Source organism: Tetrao urogallus, assembly GCF_951394365.1.
Source record: "Tetrao urogallus genome assembly, chromosome: 6".
NCBI lineage: Eukaryota > Metazoa > Chordata > Aves > Galliformes > Phasianidae > Tetrao > Tetrao urogallus.
This window is the reverse complement of record NC_136819.1, coordinates 32,394,508-32,416,380: the sequence shown is the minus strand read 5'-3', so window position 1 is coordinate 32,416,380 and position 21,873 is coordinate 32,394,508. Positions and strand designations below refer to the sequence as shown.

The 21,873-nt window shown below is 42.2% G+C and overlaps 1 protein-coding gene across 1 annotated transcript in view; it reads right to left on the bottom strand.

Annotated features, from left to right (window-relative positions):
* Positions 1–21,873, bottom strand: part of AQR (aquarius intron-binding spliceosomal factor) — a gene marked incomplete at both ends in the record, with an annotated part of 58,495 nt that overhangs the window by 5,384 nt on the left and 31,238 nt on the right. Inside the window, 7 exon segments of the mRNA XM_079537889.1 lie at positions 408–578; positions 1,633–1,804; positions 2,223–2,410; positions 6,127–6,198; positions 7,141–7,278; positions 7,575–7,784; positions 9,040–9,175. Of these exon segments, the coding sequence (XP_079394015.1) occupies positions 408–578; positions 1,633–1,804; positions 2,223–2,410; positions 6,127–6,198; positions 7,141–7,278; positions 7,575–7,784; positions 9,040–9,175 (1,087 nt within the window).

The window sequence follows — 21,873 nt, the reverse complement described above, 5'->3', positions numbered from 1 at the left end:
CCTGTAGACACCAGACTTATGTAAATACATTTCTGTATGTTTTATAATATTCTTCATTATGCATTTTACCAAATCCAAACCATATCCACTCTAGGTGAATATATTTATTTTATTTTTTAAAAGGAGGACAAAATATATGACAAAGAAAAGAATTTTTCTGTCTCATATAGTCCATGACATATCAAACTTGACTGATTTCACAGTTTCTTTGTATGACTAGTTTCAAACACGCAAACAAGATGATATGATTCTGTGAAATAGAATATATGTTGATAAATACATGCTATATGTAAACATTAGTCAATGAATACTTGCATAGAAAGTAGGGAATGTATTTAATCATTTCTATAATATGATAACCATGAAAAAAACAGAACCACTTCAATGCCCAATATTTTTTAAGTCACCTTGTTTGGCCGTCCAATCAATGGATTATTTCCACAACGCTGGTTAATGACATCTCGGATCAGATGTTTCTGTCCGTTGTATGTTGTCAGGATACTTATCCTGTCTGCAGGATAACCAAGCAGGCACATATACATGAAAAGTGCCACAACATATTCTGCTTCACCAAGATTCTGAAAGGACAGAGAAAAAGAAAGTTATTTATTTGCAAGTTTGATAGGCATTCATTGATGCTTTCTAGTATCTACAAGAAGTACTGTTTTACTTGTTAAAATCTAAATATTCATTAGCCATAAAATATATTAATATTTACTTGTTTGAAAAATTTAAAATGTTCAGTGTCTGAAATATTCACACCTGAATGTATTTCTATACCTAGAGCTGTCTGCCCAAAGGAATGTCATCTTATTACAGCATTACAGAACTCAACAAGTGCCAATACACACAAAACCTCATCTCTTATGTAAAACTGTGGAACCATAATTTGTTGAGTATTAAAAGTTGATAGTGTAGAGATATTAGTATTTAAAATTGAAGGATTTAAAAACAGAAATGAAAAAAGAGCATTGCTTAGCACTAATTTAATAAGGCTCAAAAAAAAAAAAAGTTGCAATTAATCACTCTCCAGTATGCTAAAAGCAAGAATTGAACTAAAATAATTAAACCTCTTTCAACTCTTTTTTTTTTTTTCTTTTTCTCTCTACAATTAAAATAATAGTCCCAGATCATTCTTCTGGATGTCGGAAGGTTTCATTATTTTATGAATGTAGTTTTATAAAATACACAGATTTTAAAAATATACAGATCTTTATATACAGATTAAATCAAAACACTGACTCCTCAAACTCAAGTATGCACCACAGAGCAAACTTCGATATTTTATACAGTAGAATTCTACCATTTATTTCACTGTCGTGACAATACAGCAGAACTAAACATCTTTGCCATAGGCCAAAATGTTTCATAATTAATTACATACCAAATCTCTCTCCCCCAATGACTTTGAGCAAATGGAGATAGCAAGAAGAATCATTCACTTGGAGCAAAAGGGCATAAAAATTATCATCCTTTTCGACATTCAAATTGATTACAAGGAGAAAAAAAATCATGTATATACACAACCAAAAATCTGAGAACATAACTATCAGCTTACAGAATTTTGATTTATTGCAGATTAAAAAAAACATATCTAGATAAAATAAAGTATACATTCAGTATTTCTCTTACCTGATAGAAATAAGGATTGGGTTCAGACTCTCCCACACCATTGAAGTCTTCTACATTTATAAGTTGGAAGTCGTATAAAAACCCAGCATTGGCTGTTCTGAACTCTGGCATAAGCTGCACGTGAGGTAGATTACCCAGATTTTTATAACGCCAGTTGTAGAGGTTACATAAACTGCCCGAAAAACATACAAGCAGTTAACACGGGTTTTTGAACTCAACACTCAACATTTTATTATTATTGCTATTACTATTTTAGTTTTTGATTTTTGTCCAGTTTGCAGAAAACTCAAAAAACTGTTGAAAGAACCATAGTATACTCCATTTTTCAAATTGAGAACAAAGACACGAACATTTTAATTGAAAAGCTTTCAGAAAGGATTTTGGCAGTGTTCTTCAAATGATGCAGCTACCACAAACTTTGTTTGTGCTAACTTGCCTCCTAGTCTAAGCTGAAATCAATGGCACAAAACAGCTAAATCTTCACTTTGCACATACTCCTGTCCTAACAACCCAAAGTTTCCAATACTGTAAGTTTGCTTTTCCAATTCTTAACCTGGCACTAGACAGACATGCAGTTTTATTTCACTCACCTTGCTCTTGCTCTTCCTTGTGCATCCAAATCAACAGTTGGCACTCCAACACGAACAAACCGTGTGAAGAGGGACTGCTCCATGTTGGAGTATTTTTGAAAAGCCATGTTCTTAATGACTGGTGGCAACTGGTGATGGTCACCAATCATAATCCACCGCTTCAAACGACTGAATCCATCCTGAGGGTTCTAAAATCAATTAAAACAACTGTAAGTACTACAATATAATCAAGGCATTCAATTAAAACACATGAACAGTCAAGTGGTTCACCCAAGAATTAGAATCCTGAAGATTTCTGCCTGCCAGCTCTACAGTTCATATCTAACACTTTCCCACAGGAGAACTACTTGAGAGAGCCTGAAGTTGCTTCTCTTGACACTTGAAGAGCTCTGAAGCCCTCTCTAATGAGGGTGCAAGGAAGGAAAACTGAACTCTGTCCGCCTCATCATGACAGAAGATACCCTAGTAAGAAAGTAAAAGGATGAAAATTATTTTCAATTGCTAATAGAAACTTTTTTTTTTTTTATAAAAAGAAGTTACTGGTTTGGAGAAGTTCAAGTAACAAGAATAATTTGCTCTTATCAGTAGTTTCAAGCTCAGACAGCAAAGAGCTCTCCGAATAATTTTGTGTCCTTCTATGATGGAGTGATGGCATTGATGGACAAAATGAATGCAACTGATGACACCTACTCGGACTTCTGCAAGGCCATTGACATGGTCCCCCACCACATCTTCATCTCTGGATGAAGATTGGAGAGATACGGATTTGAAGGGTGGACTATTAATTGGATAAGGAATTGGTTGTAAGGACACAGCCAGAGGGGTGTGGTCAATGGTTTTATGTCCATGGGGGGCGTCAGTCATGAATACTGTCCCCCACAGGGGCCTGTTCTGGGACTAGTACTCTTTAACATGTTTATCAGTGACAAAGAACACAAGACATCAATCTGAGTGGTGCAGCAGATACAGCAGAAGGAAGGGATGTCATCTAGAGAGACCTTGATAAACTTGAAAGCTGGGCCCATGTGAACCTAACAAGGTTCAACAAAGCAAGCGCACTTTGGTTGCACTTGCTGAGATGCAATTAGTGGTCCTGGTAGATAAAAAACTTAACATGAGCCAGCAGCATGTGACTGCAGCCCAGAAAGCCAACTATATTCCAGTCTGCATCAGAAAAGGGATGGCCAGCTAGGTCAGGAAGGTGATATCCCCTCTCTGCCCTTGTGAGGCCCCATCTGTAGTACTGTAACCAGTTTTGAGGCCCCGACACAGGGAAGAGGGTTCAGATTAGGGCTACAAAGATAATTAGAGGCCTGGAGCACCTTTCTTACAAAGACAGCCTGAAGGAGCTTCTCAGCTAGAGAAGAGAAGGCTACAAGGTGATCTCATTGCAGCATTCCAGTACCTAAAGCAAGCCTACAAACAGGAGGAGAATCAACTCATTACATTCAAGAGTAGATAATGGCAGGACAAGAAGAAAAAGTTCTAAAGCTGAAGGAGGAAAGATTTAGGTTGAATATCAGGGGGAAGTTCTTTACCAAAGGTAAGTGAGGTGCTGGAATGGGCTGCCCAGAGAGGTTGTAGATGCCCCATCCCTGGAGGTGTTCAAGGCCAAGATGGATGGGGCCTTGGCCAGCCTGGTCTAGTGCTAGATATGGAGGTTGGCTGCCCTGCCTGTGGCAGGGGGGTTAGAGCTTGATGATCCTTGAGGTCCCTTCCAACATAAGCCACTTAATGATTCTATGATCTACAAAAACCACAGTAAGAGCCATGCAGGATTTAATCATTTGTTACACAGCACCTTAGCAGCATTCAATTCAGGACTGAGAAAAAGCAAAAACAACATCCTAGAGTAACTGTTACACTGGTCTTCAGACAGATTTAAATAGCCTAAATATCTAAAGACCAGCTTCCACTAGAAGTCACCTAAACTATAACTTATGCCTATATTCCCTTCAGGCAGTCAGAAGCACCTAACTAAGCAAAAAAATAAATAAATAAATAAATAAATCTCCTTGTATTTGCAAGAAGCCTCATTGAATTTGTTTTCTCTCCAGACACTCCCAAAATATCAGAAATCTATGATCCTGCTCAGAGTTCAGGCCATTTAAAATCTATGCGTTAATTAATTAGTTGCCTATTTGCTCTGAGTTATCAAAACGTGGTAGCCTTTACCACAACAAAAAGGTGATAAAATGCAACACTGATGTTTCCCAAACTGAAGAAAGATATCAACTGAGCTGGGAAAGCATGGGCTTTACCAGCAGCATGATTCTTGGACATGTACGTTGTCTTGTGCACTAGGCTTACAATGAATTAACTCCTTCTAACTGTATTTGATACTCTATTGTTAAGGAGCTATGTGAAAAATTATGAGCTGTATTTAAAAAATAGAAATCTTTCATGGAGATTCTGTTAAAATTCTTTGGATATGGTTTTCTAGAAGAATTTAGATTGTTCCTTTTCAATGAAAACCACCACCTTCAAACAAAACTTCCAGAAAGGAAAGTCACTTTTAGAAAATGAGCAAACACAGACTCTGTATTTTTCAGAATCCACTAGAGTAAGAATCAAATGAACAACATAGGCTCTTAGTTTCACTAATTTCCCACTTATTATTTTCTGCTTAGCAGCTAAACAGTTCCGGAGAGAATCCACACTTTACTTCCAATGGTGAAATTTTATTTCATGACAATTTGAGATACAGAAAATACTAGAAAGCTGATTTAAAACTTGAAAGTCATTTAAGCCACAGATGTGCAAGAAGCACAGCTTTCTTTTTCCTGAAGGCCTACAGCTCTTAAAAGAAGGAAGTGATGCATCTCAAGCTGAGGTCACTAAAAGCAATCCCAGAACTGGACCAGCAATCTTCACCTGAGGCACAACAAATTCAAAGATAGGCTAACTAAACACAATGAGTTTGGTACAATCAGAGTAAATGCTTTTAGGAAAAGATACTTATTAATCAAAGAATACCCAGAGTTGTACAAAGGTCCCTTTCCAACTCCGTTGCAACAAACAGGGACATCCATAGCTAGGTCAGGTTGCCCAGAACCTGATCCAGCCTTGCCTTGAAAGTCTCCAGGAAACAAGCATCCAAACATCTCTGGACACTCAACTGCAACTGTAGCAGCATTAGCTGCTCTATTACAACAATCCCTTACCATCACAAAGATAGGGGATAAGACTTTCATTCAACTGTATCACATGTACATTACTTTATCTACCAATTCTAGGTTTGAAAAATACAAGCTACAGATGATTCCAAGCTAGACATTTACCAATGCAGCCAGATAAAAGTCGCTTAATTATTGGTCAAAAGTAGACAAAAAAGAACCAGTTTCTATTCCTCCCCTCCCACCTGCGGCAGTGTTGTAACATCAGTTAAAATACCTAATTTCTACCAGGCTCTAGTTTTCCTGAAAGTTGTAGGTAACAGACATCCACTTAATCTCTCAGTTTTAACTACAACTGGCCAAACAAAACTGGCAGATGAGATGATAGAGAGCAATTATATAGGCCTTATGCTCTTGGGAAGCAGTTAAAACAGTTATTTCACAATAATTGCCAATTTAAAAAACTGATAAAATTATTAAAGATTTAACAACAGCTATGAAATGGCAAAGAATAAAAGTAAAAGAATGACAAACCAAGGTACTAGTTCACTCACATTTCTTCACATTTTGAAAGTGAAATCCTGACAGTCACAGACACTCAGGGTAAAACACAAGATACACAACTAATGAAGAAAAACGTGAAAGTTCTTAGTGTCGGCAAAACAGGAAATACCAGTTCTATGTTACCTTCCACACAAGATACTTTCCTTTTATTATTCTACATTATTCAAGAACATGGACTTTCAATTTTCATTTTTTTGCAGCATGTTTTATAATATAAGTCTAACCTGTAACAGGAGAGGTATAAAGGTTTCTATTTCCAGAATCTGTGCAGACTCTTCCATTAAGATGTTGTCATACTGAGAAAGAAAAAGTATACAGAAGTCCATCAGTCAAATAATACAAGTTAACACTGTTATTCAATCTACCAAAAGGGAGCATCAGTTGCTTAACTGGGGAATTAAAAGTTCTGTTAATTTGTTTGTTTTTCTTAAGTAGGACAGTTACACAGCAGGATTTTACTCTATAAGCAAAACGCCAATAGACTAAAATCAGTTTCAGGGGGTGAAATCTTATTATATCAACAGCAAACCTATCCATACCAATCAGTCCTCAGATCTAGAAACAACCTGCATCTGAACTACATTATACTCTTTCCATATGCCATAATTCATCCTCAAGGGAAAAGCTTTCTACAGTGAGGCAAACCAACTTGGTGTGAAACCAACTTGCAGTGAAAAGTTGCACTTCTGTGATCCAGTGCATTATAGGAGAAAAAGCACTGAAAGAGATGAGGGCATCTGTCAATTTTTGTCAGAAATCTGCAGTAAATGAATCTCAGTGCAGAGCAAAAAACAGCGCTGTAACACAGCTCTTCTCAAACTGCTCCTTTGTAAAGTAAGCAATGCTGTAACAAAAGTGTCTTTCCCAGTTCATCCTTTCTTTTATTACCCAGTCATATAATGGCAGTTCACCTAATATGACAATTTTTTTTTTTTTTTTTTTTTTTTTTTTTTTTTTTTAAATATGCATGCACTTTCAAGCATTTCAATATGTGCAACTTAAAATATTACCATCTTTAACTTCTGGTTCTGTTAGAAAGAGTTTTCTTCAAAAAATTACTATTAGAAACATACTGGTAAAAATACGCAACTCAAAATAATCCAGTCACTTAGATCTAGGACAGATGAAAGGTCTGAACAAGGTGGCCTAGGAGGGGGAAGGAGAGGAAGTGACAACATCATAAACAACAACAAAAATCTAAAAAACATGATTAGTGTTACTATTACAAATATAATTACTTTGAAGCCTAATTCAACCAGGTCGTGTCGTTTCAGAGCGGCATGGGTACAAGTCATAGCAATGATTTTTGCCTCTTTCACCAACAGGTATTTGGATCTATCCAGGCCACTGCGGAGAAGTTCAAATGCTCTGAATTCCTGTGATAGAAAAAAATAATTGAATTGAAAGAAAGTTTATATACAAACTTACAAAATGCACATAAAATGGGTGCTTCCTAAGCTCAAAATAAAACAGATTAGACTCCTGTCCCTATTGCAAAGTATGTCTAAATTACTTGAAGGGAGAAATGCTCACCAGGACGCCTTTCAAGCTAAAGAAGTTGCTAGAGGTATATACTACTTCTAGGATTTAGGACAAATAAGAATTTTAGAACTTTGTGAAGTTTCTTTAGGATTTACCAGAATTATTAACCTTTAACAGATACAGGTCTTACCTCAAGCTGAGTGAAGATTTTCTTTAGATGTCTAAAACACCCTTCAGCAATCTCCATATCTTCTTCATAGGATCTGCCTCTGAAAATTGGTTGAGGAGCATTTGCAAAATACTTATGAAAGGGAAAGAAACTGGACACATCTGTAACATCTGGTAATTTTCCACCTTTAACTTTCACTTTGCTGATATATTCTTCCCAACGAGACATTACCTATGGCAAACAAAAGTATCATACAGATGTATTTTTATATAATGAAGTCACTGGATATGTGTCATCTTGTATACCTAGTTAAAATGGTTATTTTTATTAAATCAATTCTTTTAAGTAACTTTTAACCACAAAACACATCTAAACTAGTACTTAATCTTGACACAAAGTAGGATGTTTGGGGCTTTACTCTTTCATTCCCAGCTATTCTACCTCCTCCACACTCCTCATAAAGAACTGTTCCAGTATACGCCCTTCCCACAGACTACAGTCCTTCAGAAAAAGACTTCTTGCCAGGAGCCTACTCCATCATAGACTCTCTATAGGCTCCAGCTTCCCTGAAGACACATCCACTTGCTGCAGAACGTGCTTCTCCACAGGGTGCAGCGTGGAGATCTGCTCTACTGTAGTCCTCCATAGGTTGTTAAGATAAAAACTGCTTCACCATGGTCCTCTTCTCCAGAGCTCCAGAGGAACTTCTGCTTTGGCACCTGGAATCTCTTCTCCTTTCCCTCTTTATTCACTGACCTTGGTGTCCATGAGGCTGTTTCTCTCACATTATCTTCCATCTTCATATTTTCCTAATTATCTCTACTTAAATTACTTTTGTTTAAATACTAAAATGGATTCCTTCAGGAGGAAATTAAAACAGATGATGAACTTGATCAGTGCTTCTATCCTAGTACACACCAACTCCTTTAATGTCTGGAACCATGCTACTGCTAACCCAAGATAACTTCTCTCAAAACATATATGGTGTGGAGATTTGTTCCTAAGTATCACTCTACAAGTCTGCCTAAGCCACATTACTTGCTTAAGATGACTCTGTGTCTACATCAAACAGAAATGAGGGGTAGACAATATACAGAAAAATCATTGTTCTGTAGACTATGCATCTGATTTCAAACACAAAAGCTTTCTTTAGGAGCAGTAAGTAGCAGCTGTAATATTTGTCCAAAATACAAAGCACTCCACAGATTTTCATAATTGAAGGGAAAACTCCAGGTTTGAAATCTTGCCAGTAGTAATAAAGCGTGTTAGTCTTATAATTAATATGAGTCAGGAATTAAAACAATATTAAATTAAAACAAAAGCACTCTAAATAAATAATAAAGAGGGCTTTAGACATCTTATATTTTGAACCACTAAAGAAAATGGGTTTTTTTGAGACCTGATTCTGAAAAATTCTCCAATTTTCATAGTGTGCTTCATAACACACTGAGGTCATACAGTCTCTGTAAAGTATTTCAGTCCTTACTTGGTATAAGAAAAAGTGGCCAGCTGTTTCACAAGTGTAAGAAACATCTCCTGGAACACCAAGACTCTCTTGCAATCGCCCAACTTCTCGCAGGAGTTCAAGTCTTCGAGCCAGAACATAATTCACTCTTCCATACCTACAAAAATGAATTAAGGTTTTACCTATTTTGTATACAGACTTATTTAGTTCCAAACTGGTTTACGTAAGAATCAAAAAGAGAGATCACAAACACTTCTCCCAAAACCACAACTATGAAGGCTGCTCCAAAAGTAATGCTTCCTATTTTATTATAATAGACCACAACATCAGCAGAGGATGCTGGTGGTGTGGTATGCTGTATATTGTAAAACGTGCACGCGCGTGTGTGAATATATGGATAATCACAAGTGAAACCAAACTGATAACCCAAGCTTTTGTGTAAGTCTAACTTCTTTTGGCAATATACAAAGTGCCTTGCAATAATGCTCAGCCTACCATAACAGACAGGTCTGCATCCATACATAGGAGGACACTGTTCTACTCAATGCTGCTCAGGAAAAACCTTGTATGTTGTTTGGCTGTTAAAAAACTGTTGTTGGGCTCTATCAAAAGAGGGGTGGCCAGCAGGGACGGGGAGGTAATTGTCCCCCTCTACTCTGCTCTTGTGAGGCCCCATCTGGAATACTGCATCCAAGTGCGGAGCCCGCAGTACAAAAAAAGACAGGGAGTTGTTGGAGAGGGTCCAGAGGAGGGCCACAAAGATGATCGGGGGACTAGAGCACCTCCCCTATGAAAGCAGGCTGAGGGAGCTGAGCATTTTCAGCCTGGAGAAAAGAAGGCTGCGGGGTGACCTCATTGCAGCCTTTCAATACCTGAAGGGAGCCTACAAACAGGAGGGGAGTCCTCCATCTGAAAGGGTTGATAACTGCAGGACAAGGGGAAATGGTTTTAAGTTGAGGGAGGGGAGATTTAGGTTGGATGCCAGGGGGAAATTCTTTATAGAGAGAGTGGTGAGGTGCTGGAACAGGCTGTCCAGAGAGGCTGTGGATGCCCCGTCCCTGGAGGTGTGCAAGGCCAGGTTGGATGGGGCCCTGGGCAGCCTGGTCTAGTATTAAATGGGGAGGTTGGTGGCCCTGCATGTGGCAGGGGGATTGGAGATTCATGATCCTTGAGGTCCCTTCCAACCCTGGCCATTCTGTGATTCTGTTGTAATAAGAAAAATAAAAGGAAATCCCTGGGATCTCAGTGGGTTCTACTGTCTTATTTACAACAGTTTAAAAAGTTAAAACTGGTGATTTCAATTTAGAAAGACACAACTGAATGCGGTATTGTTCACAACCAAAAAACCAACTTTCTCAGGAACTGTGACAGTCAAAAGCCTTGTACTATTAGATTTTTTTTTCCTTCAGCAAAACTAATCCATCATTATTACAAGTTACTGTAATCAGTTTTTTTTCCATGCTTCCAGATGTGCTATTGTTTTTCATAATTTAATAAGAACTCCCTGCTTCATTCATTCATTAATATAGGAATTTTCTTTAGCTGAGATCCTCTCTATTCTTAAGTACCAGTTTAAACAGTTCCTCTCCACCTTATGTTGTTAAAACTCCCAATATTTCTGTGTCTGCAGAGGGAGCAAAAAGTGAACAAGAAACTTGCAAGTAGTCAAAATTCTTCAAGCAGTACCATGCTCTCTAGAGCAGCCTGACACAGAAAAAAAAAACCACTCTGAAGCAACATTAGAAGAAAACAAACAAACAACAAAAGGTATATGGGAAATAAACTTCTCCCTGTAGTACATTCCTCACCACAACTCTCCTTCTCAAACTGCCAGAACCCACAGAAATTTGCAGTACTGAACTGTAGGTCTACAATTAGTCTGAAAGCAAATGAGAATAGATAATAGAAAATTTCATTTAATTGTGAGCATTACACTTCCAGGAAAGTGGAAACCATAGATTTTACTAAAATACATATCTCCCATGATATCATTTCACTAAGACTTTGGATACCAAATTTCTGGGGAAAAAAAATGTCACGGAGTTGATCAGATCAATCTATGTCCGTGACAGGGGCGACAGGCCTCTGCCCTCCCCCCCCACCCCAGTCCCACAAAAAATGGGAAGGAAGGAAGGGAGGAAAAGAGCAGCGGCAACAATCTATGGAGGAAGACTTATTTTACTATAATATCGGAATACAAGATAACACAATATATACAATTTAATTGAAATTGAGATTAATAAATCAGACAAGATGAGAGAGAGAGTTCCCGGGACCGATTCAAACCTGAAAAGCTTGGAACGGCTAGGAAAGCACCCTCCAGCACCCACTGCAAGGCAGCAAGAGAGCGCCCCCCCCACCCGGAAGGGCCAGATCCCGTGACTGCTGTAATGTACAGGGATAGGTACTTGAATTGGGGCAGTGACACTTTAATGCCCTGTACACTACATGATGTTTTGATGTGGAATACTGAAACCCAAAAATAAAAAAATAATAATAAAAAAAAAAAAAAAAAACAGAAAAACATAGAACCATGACATTCCACCCCTTATTCTACATCATTACATCATGCTTAAAATATATACACATATATACACAAACAAACAAAAAATGATTAAAATGCATTACTCACACATGGCTATATATATATATATGTATGTATGTATATACATAGAATTAGTAACTGCACTCCCCCAGCATCAAGTTTCCTTGTGGTACACATTGAACATCCCCATTCTTCTGCATTACCCACCAAGTGGATCCTGGTCCCTGGGCAAAAACTGTACCACGGAGAGGTTTGCCCTTTCCAGAAGCTGGAAGAACCCAAACTGCCTTTCCTAACATGTTCTTTACATGTACGACAGGGACTTTATCTCCTTCTACGGTATGTAGGGAACTGGATTGGTTAGGACCATCACGATTGATAGATCCTCTGGTATTGACTAACCAGGTAGCTTCTGCCAAATGCTTCTCCCAGTGCTTCAATGTTCCGCCACCCAGTGCTTTTAGCATCGTTTTTAACAACCCATTGTATCGTTCAATTTTACCAGAGGCTGGTGCATGATAGGGAATATGGTAAATCCACTCAATGCCGTGATCTTTGGCCCAAGTATTTACAAGAGAATTTTTGAAATGAGTCCCATTATCTGACTCAATCCTTTCTGGGGTGCCATGTCGCCACAGGACTTGTTTCTCGAGACCCAGTATGGTGTTTCGGGCGGTAGCATGGGGTACTGCATATGTTTCGAGCCACCCAGTGGTTGCCTCCACCATGGTAAGCACATAATGCTTACCATTGCGAGATCGTGGCAAGGTGATATAATCAACCTGCCATGCCTCCCCATATTTGTACTTTTGCCATCGCCCTTCCTCCCAGAGAGGTTTCATCCTCTTGGCTTGTTTGATGATGGCACATGTTTCACAGTTATGAATAACCTGTGCAATGGCATCCATAGTTAAGTCCACCCCTCGGTCTCTAGCCCATTTGTATGTTGCATCTCTCCCTTGATGACCTGAGGTCTCATGGGCCCATCGAGCTAGAAATAATTCACCCTTGTTCTGCCAGTCCAGGTCTATTTGAGCCACCTCAATTTTGGCAGCTCGGTCTACCTGATGGTTGTTTTGCTGTTCTTCAGTAGCCCGACTCTTGGGCACATGAGCATCTACATGGCGCACTTTTACAACCATATTCTTTGTTCGGGCAGCAATGTCTTTCCACAGTTCAGCAGCCCAAATAGGTTTACCCCTTCTTTGCCAGTTATTTTGCTCCCACTGCTGTAACCACCCCCATAAGGCATTTGCCACCATCCATGAGTCAGTGTAAAGATAGAGCATTGGCCACCTCTCCCGTTCAGCGACATCTAAGGCCAGTTGGACAGCCTTTACCTCTGCAAATTGGCTTGATTCGCCTTTCCCTTCAGTGGCCTCTGCAACTTGTCGTGTGGGGCTCCACACAGCAGATTTCCATCTGCGATGCTTTCCCACAATACGACACGATCCATCTGTGAACAGGGCATATTTCTTTTCATTCTCTGATAGTTCATTGTATGGTGGGGCCTCTTTAGCACGAGCTACCTCTTCTCCTGGTGGTGTTCCAAACTTTTTACCTTCAGGCCAGTCCATGATGACCTCTAGGATTCCTGGACGGCTGAGGTTCCCCATCCGTGCTCGTTGTGTAATCAGTGCAATCCACTTACTCCAAGTGGCATCAGTAGCATGATGGGTGGGGGGAACCTTTCCCTTGAACATCCAGTTCAGCACTGGCAGTCGAGGTGCCAGAAGGAGCTGTGTGTCAGTACCGACTACTTCAGAAGCAGCCCGAACCCCCTCATATGCAGCTAAGATCTCCTTTTCAGTTGGAGTGTAGTGCTCTTCAGACCCTCTGTACGCCCGACTCCAGAATCCCAGGGGTCGGCCTCGGGTCTCTCCTGAGGCTCTTTGCCACAAACTCCAAGTGGGACCGTTCTCTCCAGCAGCAGTATAGAGGATGTTCTTTATACCCTGTCCCGTCCGTACTGGCCCTAGGGCCACGGCACGGGCTATCTCCTGTTTAATTTGTTCAAAAGCCTGCTGCTGCTCAGGGCCCCATGTAAACTCATTTCTCATTCGCGTCACATAATAAAGGGGGCTTACAATGAGGCTGTAGTTTGGAACGTGCATTCTCCAAAAGCCTACTGCACCCAGAAAAGATTGTGTCTCTCTTTTGCTAGTGGGTGGAGACATAGCAGTGATTTTGTCGATCACATCTGTCGGGATGTGACGACGGCCGTCTTGCCACTTTATACCTAGGAACTGAATCTCCTGGGCAGGTCCTTTCACTTTGCTTCGCTTAATAGCAAAACCAGCACTCAGAAGAATTTGGATCATTTGCTCTCCTTTTGTGAAGACTTCTTCTGCTGTATCACCCCACACAATGATGTCATCAATGTACTGCAGGTGCTCAGGAGCACTGCCCTGTTCCAATACAGTTTGGACCAACCCATGGCAAATGGTTGGGCTGTGTTTCCACCCCTGGGGCAAACGGTTCCAGGTATACTGAATGCCCCTCCATGTGAAAGCAAATTGTGGCTTACATTCTTCGGCCAAAGGAATGGAAAAGAAGGCATTAGCAATGTCAATGGTGGCATACCATTTGGCCGCTTTTGACTCCAGTTCATACTGGAGTTCTAACATGTCCGGCACAGCAGCACTCAGTGGGGGTGTGACTTCATTCAGGCCACGGTAGTCCACCGTCAGCCTCCATTCTCCACTGGCTTTACGCACTGGCCATATGGGGCTGTTAAAAGGCGAGTGAGTTTTGCTGATCACTCCCTGGCTCTCTAGCTGACGAATTAGCTTATGAATGGGGAGCAAGGAATCCCTGTTGGTGCGGTACTGACGCCTGTGCACCACTTTTGTAGCAATCGGTACGTGTTGCTCTTTTACTTGCAGCAGCCCCACAACAGATGGATCTTCTGACAGGCCAGGCAAAACAGACAGCTGCTTAATGTTGTCTATGTCCACAGCAGCTATTCCAAAGGCCCATCGATACCCCTTAGGATCCTTGAAATGCCCCCTTCTGAGATAATCAATACCTAGTATACATGGAGCCCCTGGGCCCGTCACAATAGGATGTTTCTGCCATTCCTTACCAGTGAGGCTTATCTCAGCCTCCAACACAGTCAATTCTTGAGAGCCCCCGGTCACTCCAGAAATATGGATTGATTCTGTCCCTTGGTGACTCGAGGGCATCAGAGTGCACTGTGCACCAGTGTCCACCAGTGCCTTATATTTCAGTGGTTCCGATGTGCCAGGCCATCGAATCCACACAGTCCAATATACTCTATTATCCCTTTCCCCCCCCTGACTGAGGGCAGGGCCCCTCTATTCATTACCTGTGGTAACTGGAGCAACTGCACTGGTGGTTGATCTGCCTTGTAATTCTTTCATCCGGGCTCGTAGTACAGGAGTAGGTTGACCGTGCCACTTCCTCATGTCTTCTCCATGGTCACGTAAGTAATACCATAAGGCAATTCGTGGTGTATTATCCCTTACTTGAGCCGGAGAGCGTCTGCCTCTAACAGCTGAGATTTTTGATGGTGCACGTGAGAAGGAAGGTTCATCATCTCTAGTTAGGTGGGCTCGCAAAAATTTCATCATCTCCTTCACCTCCTTCGCTAGACTAATTTGATTATCCTGATCTTCATCCAGCGTCTCTGATACTGCTACAGGTTTGTCACGGTTAATCAGTTGAGACACTTGTTCCGTCATTTTTGATATAGCAGCCACGGCAGCATGAATTGGGGACAGCAATTGTTCGTAGTTTTGGAGCGTAACAATTAATTCATAAACTAAGGGCGTTCTCTGCTGTTCGTTGAATCTGTCACACGCTGATGTTAGTGTAGAGGCATATTTGTCCGGCGCTGTTGTCACGATTTTCTGCCATATCTCAGGCGTTGTCCTCACTCTTTCAGGGTCGCGGTTTTGTTGTGGGTGGTTAGGAACAAAGTTAGGGTCATACAGCATTTCCACCACGCCTATTTCCCTCAAATACTGGATCCCCTTTTCAACTGTATCCCATTTTTTCATCGCAATCTTCAAGCCATTTTTGAAGGGATATTTTTCCTTCACAGCTATTAACACTCGTTCCCAGAGGGAGGCAGCCTCATCCGAACATCGACTAATTCCTCTATCAATAGCTGGATCTCTGGCAATGGCACCTAGTTGGCGAGCTTCATTACCATCCAGAGACAAGCTATGGGCCCCACTGTCCCAACAGCGAACTAACCAGGAAACAAGAGTTTCATTCGGGCGCCGTGTAAACTCCTTTCTTGAACCTTGGATTTCAGTCATCTTTAGAGGCCGGCGAGTAGTAATAGAGACTTCCTCTTCATCACTCTCTTCTGCATGTCTCTTAGTTTTCCCTTTTGCCTTTCGCGATGGTGGTGGTTCTGAGGAGGGCCCCTCGCCTGGATCTTCCTCCTCCTCCTCCTCTTCTCTTTTACGTTCAAGACGCGAAGACACTCGTTTCCATTTCTTGCCCTCCACAGGAGCAACCGGTATTGTTACTGGTGTCTCCTGTGATTGATTAGATTTGACTTGGGGATTTTCCCCTTTGGCTTGAACCTCAGCTCGGAAACTCTCTCTCTCCAGAATGGTATTATATAAGGCACGGTAAGCACAAGCCAAACCCCAAATAAGTTGTACCTCCTTAGATTTATGTAAGCCGCATAGTCCCTGACTCAAAAACTGGCTTAGTTTCTCAGGGTCCCACAGGTGTTCAAGAGTAAAATCCCATGACACTGCGGGTCCCCATGCTTCTAAGACCTTTCCTAAACCTCTCCATATTCCCTGCCAGTCATCATTCTCTAGTTTTGGAGGAGACTCCTTATTACGAATGCGTTGGAGTACATTCAGGAGAATTGATGACGCAAACAACAACATGAGTATTAATTCAAGATTCGTAAAACGTTTGACAAACCGAGAAGAAAACCCGGAGACTGGTCTGAACATTGTGTTGTTTGTAAAATTAGCTATTCCATTTGGGATGTAGCTGTTTGTGAAATTAGCCATTCCTTCTGGGATGTAGTTGTTTGTGAAATTAGCCATTCCTTCTGGGATGTAAATGTCAAAATTCAAATCATACCACATTGCAAGTAGGTAAAACATAGGTGTCTCCATCAGTGTCATTAGGTACCTATATATGGTTGCAATTCCACAACACATAATTATGAGCTGGATTATTGGCCAGTAGGTTGTGAGTAACACCATTGCTTTAAATCCTTTACACAGCGCCCCCACGATAACGAGTGGGTTCATCAGTGGTGCCTGCTAAAAAGGGGTTAATGAATTGAAGCTAACAAGAGGAGGGAAAAAAAAAAAGAAAAAAAGGCACTACCCAGACTAAGTAGTGCTCAAAGTTTACAAATATCCCAGAACACTGGCAGTACGCCTAATCTTTCAAGGTCAGGTTTTCCAGCACAGAAACCTGAACTACTGATAGTGCTCCCTAACGAAGCTCTCTAAGAGCAGAGAGAAAAAAAGATTCGTTCTAAAAGCTAAAAAACAGTCGTGCCCCACGTTGGGCGCCAAAAATCTGTCACGGAGTTGATCAGATCAATCTATGTCCGTGACAGGGGCGACAGGCCTCTGCCCTCCCCCCCCACCCCAGTCCCACAAAAAATGGGAAGGAAGGAAGGGAGGAAAAGAGCAGCGGCAACAATCTATGGAGGAAGACTTATTTTACTATAATATCGGAATACAAGATAACACAATATATACAATTTAATTGAAATTGAGATTAATAAATCAGACAAGATGAGAGAGAGAGTTCCCGGGACCGATTCAAACCTGAAAAGCTTGGAACGGCTAGGAAAGCACCCTCCAGCACCCACTGCAAGGCAGCAAGAGAGCGCCCCCCCCACCCGGAAGGGCCAGATCCCGTGACTGCTGTAATGTACAGGGATAGGTACTTGAATTGGGGCAGTGACACTTTAATGCCCTGTACACTACATGATGTTTTGATGTGGAATACTGAAACCCAAAAATAAAAAAATAATAATAAAAAAAAAAAAAAAAAACAGAAAAACATAGAACCATGACATTCCACCCCTTATTCTACATCATTACATCATGCTTAAAATATATACACATATATACACAAACAAACAAAAAATGATTAAAATGCATTACTCACACATGGCTATATATATATATATGTATGTATGTATATACATAGAATTAGTAACTGCACTCCCCCAGCATCAAGTTTCCTTGTGGTACACATTGAACATCCCCATTCTTCTGCATTACCCACCAAGTGGATCCTGGTCCCTGGGCAAAAACTGTACCACGGAGAGGTTTGCCCTTTCCAGAAGCTGGAAGAACCCAAACTGCCTTTCCTAACATGTTCTTTACATGTACGACAGGGACTTTATCTCCTTCTACGGTATGTAGGGAACTGGATTGGTTAGGACCATCACGATTGATAGATCCTCTGGTATTGACTAACCAGGTAGCTTCTGCCAAATGCTTCTCCCAGTGCTTCAATGTTCCGCCACCCAGTGCTTTTAGCATCGTTTTTAACAACCCATTGTATCGTTCAATTTTACCAGAGGCTGGTGCATGATAGGGAATATGGTAAATCCACTCAATGCCGTGATCTTTGGCCCAAGTATTTACAAGAGAATTTTTGAAATGAGTCCCATTATCTGACTCAATCCTTTCTGGGGTGCCATGTCGCCACAGGACTTGTTTCTCGAGACCCAGTATGGTGTTTCGGGCGGTAGCATGGGGTACTGCATATGTTTCGAGCCACCCAGTGGTTGCCTCCACCATGGTAAGCACATAATGCTTACCATTGCGAGATCGTGGCAAGGTGATATAATCAACCTGCCATGCCTCCCCATATTTGTACTTTTGCCATCGCCCTTCCTCCCAGAGAGGTTTCATCCTCTTGGCTTGTTTGATGATGGCACATGTTTCACAGTTATGAATAACCTGTGCAATGGCATCCATAGTTAAGTCCACCCCTCGGTCTCTAGCCCATTTGTATGTTGCATCTCTCCCTTGATGACCTGAGGTCTCATGGGCCCATCGAGCTAGAAATAATTCACCCTTGTTCTGCCAGTCCAGGTCTATTTGAGCCACCTCAATTTTGGCAGCTCGGTCTACCTGATGGTTGTTTTGCTGTTCTTCAGTAGCCCGACTCTTGGGCACATGAGCATCTACATGGCGCACTTTTACAACCATATTCTTTGTTCGGGCAGCAATGTCTTTCCACAGTTCAGCAGCCCAAATAGGTTTACCCCTTCTTTGCCAGTTATTTTGCTCCCACTGCTGTAACCACCCCCATAAGGCATTTGCCACCATCCATGAGTCAGTGTAAAGATAGAGCATTGGCCACCTCTCCCGTTCAGCGACATCTAAGGCCAGTTGGACAGCCTTTACCTCTGCAAATTGGCTTGATTCGCCTTTCCCTTCAGTGGCCTCTGCAACTTGTCGTGTGGGGCTCCACACAGCAGATTTCCATCTGCGATGCTTTCCCACAATACGACACGATCCATCTGTGAACAGGGCATATTTCTTTTCATTCTCTGATAGTTCATTGTATGGTGGGGCCTCTTTAGCACGAGCTACCTCTTCTCCTGGTGGTGTTCCAAACTTTTTACCTTCAGGCCAGTCCATGATGACCTCTAGGATTCCTGGACGGCTGAGGTTCCCCATCCGTGCTCGTTGTGTAATCAGTGCAATCCACTTACTCCAAGTGGCATCAGTAGCATGATGGGTGGGGGGAACCTTTCCCTTGAACATCCAGTTCAGCACTGGCAGTCGAGGTGCCAGAAGGAGCTGTGTGTCAGTACCGACTACTTCAGAAGCAGCCCGAACCCCCTCATATGCAGCTAAGATCTCCTTTTCAGTTGGAGTGTAGTGCTCTTCAGACCCTCTGTACGCCCGACTCCAGAATCCCAGGGGTCGGCCTCGGGTCTCTCCTGAGGCTCTTTGCCACAAACTCCAAGTGGGACCGTTCTCTCCAGCAGCAGTATAGAGGATGTTCTTTATACCCTGTCCCGTCCGTACTGGCCCTAGGGCCACGGCACGGGCTATCTCCTGTTTAATTTGTTCAAAAGCCTGCTGCTGCTCAGGGCCCCATGTAAACTCATTTCTCATTCGCGTCACATAATAAAGGGGGCTTACAATGAGGCTGTAGTTTGGAACGTGCATTCTCCAAAAGCCTACTGCACCCAGAAAAGATTGTGTCTCTCTTTTGCTAGTGGGTGGAGACATAGCAGTGATTTTGTCGATCACATCTGTCGGGATGTGACGACGGCCGTCTTGCCACTTTATACCTAGGAACTGAATCTCCTGGGCAGGTCCTTTCACTTTGCTTCGCTTAATAGCAAAACCAGCACTCAGAAGAATTTGGATCATTTGCTCTCCTTTTGTGAAGACTTCTTCTGCTGTATCACCCCACACAATGATGTCATCAATGTACTGCAGGTGCTCAGGAGCACTGCCCTGTTCCAATACAGTTTGGACCAACCCATGGCAAATGGTTGGGCTGTGTTTCCACCCCTGGGGCAAACGGTTCCAGGTATACTGAATGCCCCTCCATGTGAAAGCAAATTGTGGCTTACATTCTTCGGCCAAAGGAATGGAAAAGAAGGCATTAGCAATGTCAATGGTGGCATACCATTTGGCCGCTTTTGACTCCAGTTCATACTGGAGTTCTAACATGTCCGGCACAGCAGCACTCAGTGGGGGTGTGACTTCATTCAGGCCACGGTAGTCCACCGTCAGCCTCCATTCTCCACTGGCTTTACGCACTGGCCATATGGGGCTGTTAAAAGGCGAGTGAGTTTTGCTGATCACTCCCTGGCTCTCTAGCTGACGAATTAGCTTATGAATGGGGAGCAAGGAATCCCTGTTGGTGCGGTACTGACGCCTGTGCACCACTTTTGTAGCAATCGGTACGTGTTGCTCTTTTACTTGCAGCAGCCCCACAACAGATGGATCTTCTGACAGGCCAGGCAAAACAGACAGCTGCTTAATGTTGTCTATGTCCACAGCAGCTATTCCAAAGGCCCATCGATACCCCTTAGGATCCTTGAAATGCCCCCTTCTGAGATAATCAATACCTAGTATACATGGAGCCCCTGGGCCCGTCACAATAGGATGTTTCTGCCATTCCTTACCAGTGAGGCTTATCTCAGCCTCCAACACAGTCAATTCTTGAGAGCCCCCGGTCACTCCAGAAATATGGATTGATTCTGTCCCTTGGTGACTCGAGGGCATCAGAGTGCACTGTGCACCAGTGTCCACCAGTGCCTTATATTTCAGTGGTTCCGATGTGCCAGGCCATCGAATCCACACAGTCCAATATACTCTATTATCCCTTTCCCCCCCCTGACTGAGGGCAGGGCCCCTCTATTCATTACCTGTGGTAACTGGAGCAACTGCACTGGTGGTTGATCTGCCTTGTAATTCTTTCATCCGGGCTCGTAGTACAGGAGTAGGTTGACCGTGCCACTTCCTCATGTCTTCTCCATGGTCACGTAAGTAATACCATAAGGCAATTCGTGGTGTATTATCCCTTACTTGAGCCGGAGAGCGTCTGCCTCTAACAGCTGAGATTTTTGATGGTGCACGTGAGAAGGAAGGTTCATCATCTCTAGTTAGGTGGGCTCGCAAAAATTTCATCATCTCCTTCACCTCCTTCGCTAGACTAATTTGATTATCCTGATCTTCATCCAGCGTCTCTGATACTGCTACAGGTTTGTCACGGTTAATCAGTTGAGACACTTGTTCCGTCATTTTTGATATAGCAGCCACGGCAGCATGAATTGGGGACAGCAATTGTTCGTAGTTTTGGAGCGTAACAATTAATTCATAAACTAAGGGCGTTCTCTGCTGTTCGTTGAATCTGTCACACGCTGATGTTAGTGTAGAGGCATATTTGTCCGGCGCTGTTGTCACGATTTTCTGCCATATCTCAGGCGTTGTCCTCACTCTTTCAGGGTCGCGGTTTTGTTGTGGGTGGTTAGGAACAAAGTTAGGGTCATACAGCATTTCCACCACGCCTATTTCCCTCAAATACTGGATCCCCTTTTCAACTGTATCCCATTTTTTCATCGCAATCTTCAAGCCATTTTTGAAGGGATATTTTTCCTTCACAGCTATTAACACTCGTTCCCAGAGGGAGGCAGCCTCATCCGAACATCGACTAATTCCTCTATCAATAGCTGGATCTCTGGCAATGGCACCTAGTTGGCGAGCTTCATTACCATCCAGAGACAAGCTATGGGCCCCACTGTCCCAACAGCGAACTAACCAGGAAACAAGAGTTTCATTCGGGCGCCGTGTAAACTCCTTTCTTGA